The sequence below is a fragment of the Brugia malayi genome, assembly GCF_000002995.4.
Source record: "Brugia malayi strain FR3 genome assembly, contig: Bm_v4_Chr1_scaffold_001, whole genome shotgun sequence".
In the NCBI taxonomy this organism is placed as follows: Eukaryota; Metazoa; Nematoda; class Chromadorea; order Rhabditida; family Onchocercidae; genus Brugia; species Brugia malayi.
Genome location: NW_025062475.1, coordinates 1,139,310 through 1,150,666, shown reverse-complemented (window position 1 = coordinate 1,150,666; position 11,357 = coordinate 1,139,310). Strand labels below are relative to the sequence as shown.

The 11,357-nt window shown below is 26.9% G+C and overlaps 1 protein-coding gene across 1 annotated transcript; it reads right to left on the bottom strand.

Moving 5' to 3' along the window:
• Positions 1 to 3,846: 3,846 nt before the first annotated feature.
• On the bottom strand, positions 3,847 to 8,681 carry Bma-dhhc-6 (DHHC zinc finger domain containing protein; the record flags this gene model as incomplete). Its single annotated transcript, XM_043076168.1, has 9 exons — positions 3,847 to 3,990; positions 4,156 to 4,311; positions 5,878 to 6,041; positions 6,236 to 6,413; positions 6,972 to 7,099; positions 7,415 to 7,526; positions 7,748 to 7,921; positions 8,101 to 8,228; positions 8,597 to 8,681. 9 exons carry the CDS (start codon positions 8,679 to 8,681, stop codon positions 3,847 to 3,849), a joined length of 1,269 nt encoding a protein of 422 aa, XP_042932102.1.
• Between the last annotated feature and the right edge of the window lie 2,676 nt (positions 8,682 to 11,357).

The following is an 11,357-nucleotide window of genomic DNA, read 5'->3' as shown; positions in this document are numbered from 1 at the left end:
GAAAAAATATTTAATAGTTGAATGAAACAAAAATTTCATTAATAATTATTATCATTTTATATTAAACGTGGAACTTAGCTTACTATATACAAACGTAAAACTTGATATACACGTAATAAGTTAGGATTCAGGTTACGTCTACTGACTAAAGTTATATTTTTAAAGAAATGAAAAAGTTCAAAATTCATTTCAGCTACTAATTAATGATGTAAATTTACTGCAACAAAAGAGAGAAATTGAATCGGCTTGTCAAATATACTGTCAAATTTATAAGATTTAAACTTGAAGCATTTCTAAATGAGATTAAATCTAATTCGATCAGATCTAATTCGATCAAGTCTGATTCGATCTAAATAATATGAATTGGGATAGTCGAAGCAATAGCAACAGCAGCAATAGCAATAACTAAATGTACACAGAGAGAAGGAGGAGGAGGAGGAAGAGGAAGAGAGAGGGAGGTCTGTTCTGTTTTCGTAGATCGGATAGCTGATAGATTATTTTTCGTGTCGCCGATGTCATCATCATTGTCATTGTCATCGTATGTCGTCTCCATGCTGTGTGCTCCGTCTTTGATGATGACATACTTTCCGGTTGTCTTAGTGCATTTTCAAAATTTTAAACCTGAAATGAAAGGTCAAATTTTTTAAGCCGGAAATGATCTATTCTTTGCTAATCAATTGAGGGATAACCGAAAATTTCCATAGCTTCCTAGAAAAATATCAGGAAATAAAAGGATAACAAATTGGTAGCTCTATTTGTGAAAGATTTGAAAACTAGTATTAGAAAACATTCCGGATGATTATAATCCGGAAATGAACAGGAATAATTTGATAGAATTTTCCTGAATAAGACTTTATCGTATATGTTTCTTCATTTTGTTTTAACTCATATCTCGATGGTTATAAATTAAGCGAAAGAGTAAATTATGGATTGGGAAAATAAAGACAAAATCAAATAAGTTAATTGATAATTCAATAATTCATTCATTAATTAAGATCTTAGTTTAAATTTTAAAATGAAAATAGTTTTTTGAAGGAAGAAATTTTATTATGTTGCAATTGTACATATTTAAATGGATGAATAAATAAGTAAATAAATAAATAGATTTATGTAAAGAGAAAAACTAAAACTTTGCTAATTATAATTTGAGTTTTTAAGCATTAAGTAAATTTATTGATCTATCAAATAACATTTTCATTTGCAAATTTTGTTTTTACTGAATCATTTACCATAATATTAAGTTAAAAATAAGAAAAATCATTATACTAATTATACTGAAATTCATCAAAAATAAATCAGAAATCTTTTTTCTAACTTTATTTTTTTGCAATTTCTTTTCTTTTTCTTTCAAATCTCTATCATTCTTTTTAAGTTCTTAATTACCTTCATCGTAATTATCGGAAAGTTCGATATTTACATAATGATTTCATCTAACTGATTAAGTTGACCTTTCTATTTCTATGATTCATATTTCCAGCTAATAAAATACAAAGATTTTTTTCATCCTTTGAGAAGAACATCTTCACTAAACTGTGATCTTTATAGAATGAGTAATACTATGTTAGCTAATCAATAATGATTAATGCTTAATCAATGCTTAAGGATATTTACTTACGTTTAAAATATAATCAACATATCGATTATCGATCTATCATTACTTCATGATTCTCTGTTAGTCATAACTATTTGAGAAAAATTCCGTAAGAGCGCACTTTTATGTGTTTGAAATCTATATCATGAATTTAAAAAATTCCATTCTAGATTATATCAATTTCTAAATAATTTACATAATATGTGAAATTGATGAATTTTAATTTTATTGATCATATCTTTAAATTCTTTTCAAATTTCTCATCCTCATTTAATATTTTCAGCATGAAAATTGAATTCTTTTTTTTATCATAACCTATAATCAATACCGTATACCATCGATGATTCGTGTTTTCCTTTTCTTTTTTTATCGCAATGAGAAGAATCGGAAAAACAAATGAATATGAATGAATGAAAATTGTCAATTATAATTTACCGGATGATGACATCATCGTTTCATAAAATATTACAATGATTCATCGAAAGATGGAAGCTAATTTTTATTTTATCCTCATTTTAAATTAAACATTCTATGAATTTTATAAAGTTTATATACTTTAACAAATTTCTTGGTTCAATCTCTTCCGGAAAATCAAAATCATTGAACAATACCATGAATGCATTCAATTTATTAAAAGTATTTCAACTTTTCATCCAGCAATAACTTTGAACTACAAATATATGTTCTTATTATTTGATTAAATCAGTAATGTCCAGTCACTATATGGAAATGTTAAATTGAATTGAAATTTTCTATGATATAATTCTATCGGAGATATAATCGTATAAAATGTTGCAATTTGAGTATAATTTTAGTTTTCAGGAAAAATATAATTTTCAGGAAAAGTATAACTTTCAGCAGTAATATTCAACATATATCCTAATAAAAAAAAAATTAATAATTAACAGAAATTTCTCATATGTTTCCAAAATTTTAGCTTGCAACTAAATTTATTCCATTCATTGCTTTCTTTTTTATTTTTAGATTAAAATTTATTTATGAGAAACATACTGATCTCATCAATTAATCCATTTTATCATATCACTAACTCATATACTTAAGGAAACTGATTAACAATTTTATTCCTCAATAAATAAATCTGATAAATTATCTTACAGAATACATTCACTCCTAATTTCTGCAACTCTGGAGTTAATTTTAAAAACTTATAACAAAGAAATAATAGCAAAAATGAAATTAAATCAATACCAATTAACATTACCGTATCCAAGCATTATCCATTTGTTAATATACATGCACTAAAATTGAAACTATAAAAAATTCTCTTCCAGCAAACACAAAACTATAAATTCAAAGAGGAAGCGCTAATTTACATACAGTAATCCATCCTACAGTATCAATCATCACAGGATACGATCATCATAATTATTTCATCAAATCTTACATTTTCAAAATATCTTCTTCAGATTACTCATAAACTTCGTCATCTGTGCCAAACACACATTATAATCTACAACATTTGTCAAATTGTATGCTTTACTAATTATACAAATCCAAAATATAAATATCACAAAAATATTGAAAACAAAATTTATAAATAACAGAGAAAAAGACCAAAAATAATATCAAAAAAATCACCAATCAATATCAATTGGCAATACACAACTTATAAAAATGCCTAAATGATGTGTTCATGATTTACAAAAATTTGCCAAAATCTATTTAGCACATAATGTTAACAATTTTAAATGAAAATGCTGATAATAGTATTCAACAATAGCATTTATTATCTATTAGCAAAAAGAATGATTGATACTGCTGCAGAAAATTCTAGAAAATAGTATCATAAATAACATTAATTAAGATCATATCTCAGATTTCTTTTTTTTTTCTTTCTGAGAAAAAAAAAAAAAAGATAATCTGCATTAGAGAGATTTCGAATCTTTAATAATTTTCATATATTTATAATATGTTAAACAGCAGTAAAATATTTCAGAATTTGAGAGAGCAGATTTTGAACCATCCATATATTTAATTTCTTTTTAAAAGTAGTATTATACACCAAAATCAAACAAAAAAAGCTTTGCTAATCTTTGAAAAAATTTGCCAGCATAAATACAACGATATACTGGTTGATCAGTATTAAATTTAAAGTAAATAAATGAAATATTGCAGATTTATAGTCCAACTTCTCCTTTCCAACAATATTAAGAATGTTGTCGATGAAATAACAACGAAAATTTTCAAAAGGTTTGAAATTCAAGCAGAAAAAGATTATTATTTCTAATTTTTTATCATAATCTTCGAGCGCATACTCGCGGAAACCATCCTCTAATTATAATTTTTTCTTTTTCCTGTTCCGTAGCTTTCTGCCCATCCAGTAAAGCACCATAAAACCAATGTTTACGGACTCGAGTTACCATCCAAATTTCGCCAATCTTAAAAATCTTTCTTATAGCAGGAAAAGTTTATGATCAAATCTTAATTCACAAACAAAAATTTGATTCTGGAATTCAAAATTTTCATGTGTTGTAAATTAAATTGCAAGTGGAGAATGAACAATAACTTACAATTAGATAACTTTAATAAAAATGAAAACTCACCCTAACCATTTGTCGTATTTCGTCTGACCATGGTTGACAAAACCAAACAGAAATACCAAATTTAAAAGATGTACAATAACCACCCGGGAATTCCCGTATAATTTCAACTTTATGAGCATTATCTCGTTTGTATTTCTTTTGCAACAACTGCTCTTCCTCAAAATATTTTGTTCAAATATGGTAAAAAAAAACAGCAAATTTTGTTATCCGAAAAAAAAAAAAGTTCAAATATCAAAAATACCATTAGAATTAGTAATAAAAATGAATAATCATAAATTAGTTTACTTTCAAAATTATTATGGTACTTATCTTTGAACGAATTATGCAAGAATCTTTGACAATAAGAAGTAATTTGCATGCAACATTTAATATAACTTTAATATTATAACTTTAGTATAAAATGAAAGAAAACCATCTCTTTTCTTTTTGTTTAAAAAAATAAATTCTCTAAATGAAGCAATTAATAATCAAAATGAGCTAAGCCAAAAATGTCATTTCTTTTAGATAAATTGATGAATCCATTTGTTTATGCATAAGTGTCTCCGTATGTGTGTGTCATTTGACAACTAAAGGATGCACCGCCATCACCGCCACTACTAAATCAACCAAACTGTGAATAATAACAATAATAATCTCTTAAATGGCTCGAATTAAAAGCTTTGCTGTGATAGAAGTGAGAGGCATACTTCAAAAGAAGAATGAAGGACATTGAGTCAATGCCTTAATCATCGCAACATAGCAAATATTAAATAATGCATGTATGAATATGTCGCCAATCTTAACTGTCTACTGAGTTTTGAGAATAAACAGGGACTTGAAATTTTCTTTTTACATATCAGGATGAGGGATAATTTTTACTTCAGTTTATACAAAATATTTGCTAATACGGTTTAGGAAAAATTCATTTTCTTTTCATAATTATTTTGCATAACAGTAACATTTAAAAGAAAATAAACCTCGTCCAAACAATGTCAGAAAATATTTGGTAAAAACTGAAGTAAAAATGTTTACAGATTTTATTTATTTCTTTCTTTCTTTTCTTTTTTTTTTTTTTTTTTTTCAACTCCTTTGGAATTTGTGATAGAATTCGAAATAATTTTCTAAAGTCTAGAAACTTTAATAGAGCACAATTCTTTTTAATATCAATTTTTCTTCCTTTTTCTATGCAGACGCAATGGTTATGGAGAAACAAATTTCTCCTAATCAGCTTCAGATATTTAATACTACATATTCAAATATTCACTTGATAATTTTATTCAAATATTTACTTGATGTTATTTTACTTCTTTAGAGGAATTAATTAGATTTAATATCATCTTGGACTGAAAAAATTCAAGATAGTAAGCTTGAAGCGTTGATTTAGAAAGGCACTAATACGTAAAAGTGTTCTGAGATGTACCAGAAAAATTCTATTGACTGAATTTTTTGTTTTCAGCAAAAACTGAAGTGGAATTATAGTTATGGTAGTTATATGAAAGAAATTCTTAGCAAAAAAAAAAAATAACGAATACAAGATCCTTTGAAAAAAAAAAGTAACATATATTTAGGAAAAACGTAACCCAACTTTTATTATTAGAAAAATGACAAAGACCACCTAGAATAATTTATTCCTATAAAACATAAAGAAAATGGGCTATATTCAAACAGTTTTCCTAAATCATTTTCGATTTTATATTTATAATTAGTTCAAAAAAAAAAATTTTCTGCTTTAAAATAACGAACCGAAAGTGTAAACTGTGTAGTTGGATGTATAACAGGCCACCAAATTCCATTTCCTTTTGGCATACCATCCCATGTTAATAACACATCAGAAATATTACGTCGCCAACCCAAATCGTACGGATAGATAAATGCAGCATTTCGTTCACGTGCGTTTGCTTTATCAACTGCAACAAGTATGAATGCCATAATTATTTGATGTTAACATTTAAAAATTTTATACTATATATTTCACTCAGAAGTTAACTCGTCTGCAATTGATGTGTATTAATACATCTTATAATAATTTCTCATTTAACAATTTCAGAAAAAAATTAAATATTAGTAAAGAGTTGTTTGAAATCGTTTCAACAATTATTACCGATATAATCTTCAATACCAGTACGATTCCGAATTATACCTCGAATCTGTATACCTAATAAAAAACCGACTGAAATTATGACACCTAATGTAAGACCAAATGCAAATATAACAAAAATAAATGAATATAATGATAAAATAATCATTTCATTGCTACCACCATAATTGTAATACCACACCTGAAATTGTGAATATAAATAAGTTTAGCAAAGGATTAATTTCGAAACTTTCAGTCGACCGATAAAAATATATTTCATAAACAGCATACTTCTTCTAAATAGAGGTCACCAATAAACTAGGAAGACCTGTTAACAATAACTTTCAATCAAAAATCATAGAATTCATGCATTCTTAAAGACTCTAATTATAAAAGCAAAAAAACTGGAAAATGTTCAAAAAAAAAGGAAAAAAAAATCAAGAATACACAAAATGAATAGCTCAGAAAACATCAATATCATGAATAATATCTCACCACAAGCAAATAAATGCTAATCAATATTAGCTGAACGTAACTTATCACAATAGAGTGCTTTCTGATTATCAAAAATTTTCTTTTTTTTTGCGAATTATATTTGTGGAAACAAAAAAGCAGCAAAACCACAACATGGGTAACTACAATTACGCATGGATATTAGATAACTACATTATGCAAAACGAATAACAACAAAAAGAGAGAAGGATAAATTACTTGCGCAAATAGCAGATATGTAAAAAAAAAAAATGAAAACAAAAATTACCCGAAATAAAAAGCGATATAAAGCAAAAGATAGAATTATAGCAGCATGAATGCAACCAAATATTGCTGAGGCAAGAAAACGTACAAATAGTGCATGATTTCGATATCCAACACAGTTATTTATCCATGCTAAAAGTATAATATGTGAAATAAAAAGGAAAGTTGAAAAACTGACAGATAAACATCATCTAGCAAAATAAATACTGAATCTGATCAAACAATTTAAATTACTGTTTAGCTTTTAGTTTCGTTATCTTAATATAACTAAAGAGAAATAGAGGAGCATGATGATTAGGTGAGCCCTATTGGGAATGTTTTTTCTTTTTAAGTATAATTAAAGTTGATAAAATTTTGAATGCAGCCTACTCCTCCTTCAAGATGCGTCCCCTAAGTTTTATAAGCGCAATAAATCCAATTTCTTTTCAAAACAATCAAAAAACATACGGCAATGATGATCCATTTTACAAACGCAGCGACCACATTTTGAGCAGTGATGAGAACGAGGCATCTTAAAGCCATCACATATGCGGCAATATTGTAATCGATCTTCATCCTCCTAAAACTATGAATTCTTGAAATTTTTATTCTTCCACAGTCAAAAATAAAAGTTATCCATAAACAATCCTATTTAGCACTAATTACAGGATGACAGCTGTGCTCATACCTCAAAAGAAGTTAACATATAATTCCACCAATCAAAGCTGTTTTCTTTAATCTGTTCACTGGATATCTACGATTGTGAATAACATGACAAATTGTACTAAAAATGATACATACCTTTCTCGGTGGTTTCCAATTATATGGAGCATATCCTGGACCAAAGAATGATGATCTGCTAAGATTAATTAGAGTTAGATAATTGAATAGTAGGAAAAGTGAGAGATGCAAGAATGAAGTTATTGTTGTTAAAGGCCACCACTGCAAATGCACATATGTTGTAGCAGTTCCAATCTAAAAGAAAAATTCGAGTTATGAGTTTAAATACATATTGTGCGTAATTGAGGCAAAAATTAGAAACTAGAACAATTCAAAATTTAAAGAATCGAAAAATTGAAAGGTAACAACAAAACAGTAGGTTAAAATTTTATAAATCTTCATGAATCATTGCACAAACAGTGATTGGAACATACAGTTAATGTTATGCAAATCACTGCCAGTGGACCCCAATGGAATAATCTTCGAGTCATCGTTTTTCCCAAATCTCTCTTCATATCATAAGCATTACCATTATCCCAGTCTGGAGCTTCGATAATTTGGTCTGCAAAGAACAAATCATTATCGTTTGAAATAAGAATAATCATATAAAATTAACTAAAAGAGCTAATTCCTTCATAAGGTTACAATAATAATAAATTACACCTTGTTAGTAGCAGTTACTGATAAAACTTTACGTAAGACAGACCGAAAATTCAGTACAATAACCTATGAAAAAATTAAATGAAGAATATCATAAGTCATATTATCACTTCACTTCAAAATTCATAAGGAATAGTGCCAAAAATTCATAGGAAAAGTCCAAGTATACATTCTCGAGCAAAAAAAAAAAAAAAGATTGAATACCATTAACCTAGTTTTCTAAATTTTTAAAATATAGAAAAAAAAAGAAAATCGAAAGATTAAACTTACATTCAGCCACAGACAAATTCACACAATCATGATTATTAACATCCAATTCATGACTATTTACTTTTCGATGCCTTAAAACCATCATTATTTGTGCATCAGATTATTCAAGCTATCAATAGTATCCCTTCAAAATACGTCTTTCTTAAACCACAACCTGCAATTAGACATTAACAAACTACAAAATTTATCCTTTAAATCCTCTTTTTCCTTTCATTCAATTAAGTAATAAGCACCTGATCAGTCAGATATTTGATAAAACCTAGTTTTTTTTTTTTTCAAATCACGTAACTAGCTTAATCAATCGAACTATTTTGATAACATTAACAAATCGAAGAATAAATATTGTAAAATTATGCAAAGGAAAAAAAAAGCAAAGCAAATGTCGGACAATATTTTTGGGTAAACTATTAAGTTACACATAAAACTATCAGTAGTGAAAAACACCAAATAAAAAGTAAACTTCTGTTCTTTTCTTTTTTTCGTTAACTTACAGGAAAAAAAAAACGACGTGAATGTTTAACAGTACCTTTGCATCAAATATTATAATACATAAAAGAAGATACCTCTTTTTTCTTCAGTTCTATTTCTGAAAAAGCACTAATACTATAGCCACGTTACACGTAACAACCATCACGCATTGTCACTTTCCCGAACTTGAAAAGAAGCCACCGCGATATGATTATCGGTGCCCACTAATAGAAACACTGGTGAATGACCGGTAACGGTATTTCACCGTTGGCCGGTGCAATGTAATGCAGGAGTGAACGACAGCAGAAGTTCATGGGACTGAGGGGTCTCGGAGGTTTCGCGGTGTTTGAGAGATTCAGTAGTCCGTACACCACGAAGTCCTCGAAACTTCACGGTGTTTGAGAGACTCAGATGATATACAGACTACGAAATCTTCGAGACTTCGCGGTATTTGAGGGATTCAGTTAATCCATAAACTGATAGCATATTGCTGAATAATGTAAATTATACTTAGGTATACAGAAGCTCGCATATATTTTCTGAAATATTTCATCTTTGCATAGACAGGATTAATTCTTCATCCAGTACGGACAATAGTATTCACGTGAGTAACACGTATCAATTATTACGTAAATGACATCAATTATATTTATAATCTATAGCTAAAACATAGATTATTTTGTTGTTTTGTTTTTTGTTTTTTGTTTTTTTCTAACACTTAAAGCTATGATAAAAATTCAGGGTGAAAGTTCACGGACCATTTGATCATTTTCATTTTTTTTTTTCTCTTTTTGTTACATTAGCAAATAGATGATAACACCATATACGGAGAATTAAAATATTGATGACACGATGAGTGCAATTAATAAAAGGTTTATTTCAATTAGACCATTTTTCGCTATTAGATTTCATTTGAACTAAAAATTATAATTCATTTAATTTAAAATTTCACATGAATAAGTGATATTTTAACCAATTCTAGCTTTTTTTCCCATCAAAATTAAAAATATTGTATGCATTTTGATTTGCATTGTAAACTTTTTGAAGTTTGTTTATTTCGATTATACTTGATGTCTTCTCTGCAATTTAGTAACTATATAAAAGTCTATTTCGTACATTACAGTAATTACCTTATTTTTTTATTTTATTTTTATTTAATTTAATTTTATGTATGATGTTTTTTGTTATTTAATTTTGATTAATTATTTATAATGAAAAAGACAATATGGAATTTTGATCATTTTTTATTGTTGATTTGTATCTTCAGAAATAAATTAACAAAAGTTAGACTTTAGCTTAGTGATTGTCATAAAATCAGAAGAATGAAAAATTTCCTTTTGATTCAATCAATTTGTTTATAATTCTTTTTTTTTTTTTCTTTCTATTTCATTCCTTTTCCTTCACTCATTTCTAATGATTGCAAATTAAATTTTTAAAATTATTTTTATTTTGCTTTAAACATAAATAAATTAAACTGAATTTGTCGCATTGAAATTATGGAAATGTTGATGAATATGCCAATAAATTTTAAAAATAATTTTAAAAATTAAAATGATTTCAGAAATACTTCAGAGAACCGATCAACTTTCTAATTTTGATTCTAGATTTTCAACTCCTGACTACGCATTTTATGCTACAAGTAGATATGAAACTTGGATAAATCACTCGAACTTTTTTTCTATTATTATTAAATTTTGAGTTTTCAAATCTTCATCATTTTTTTTTTTCTTTATTTTCTTATAAAGTATTCCACAGATGTCACTTAAGAAATAATTCAATCGATTATATTTTGAATAAAAACAAACTGCAAAGACTTTTTTCTCATATAATATAATCAAAGAGTAATGATACTATAATGCTAATACTATGGGGAAAATTTCAATTCCAAACTGCTTCTTCTAATCAATGAATTATTTTATAGGATATATCAGGGATGAAAATTCATAATTCAATCTATTTTTTTTTCTCTTTCTCTCCTTTTTTTTTTCCTTTTCCATTATCAGTTATAAAGTTCAATTAATTAATTAACTAATTAATAATAAAAATAACTGAATAATATCTTCTTGCTCCATGTATTTTTTGTATGAAAAAATGTGTAACACACATAAATATGAAATATTTATTTATTCCGCACCATTTATTTTCTTGATTAATTAATTAATTAATTAACAATAATAAAGCTAAACAGCTAAAAGATCTCTCTTTTTCATAGATTTTTTTTTTTCAATGTAATACATAGATAATGGAAATATTTTTTAATCTAATTACTTCATGCGTACACACACACACAGAC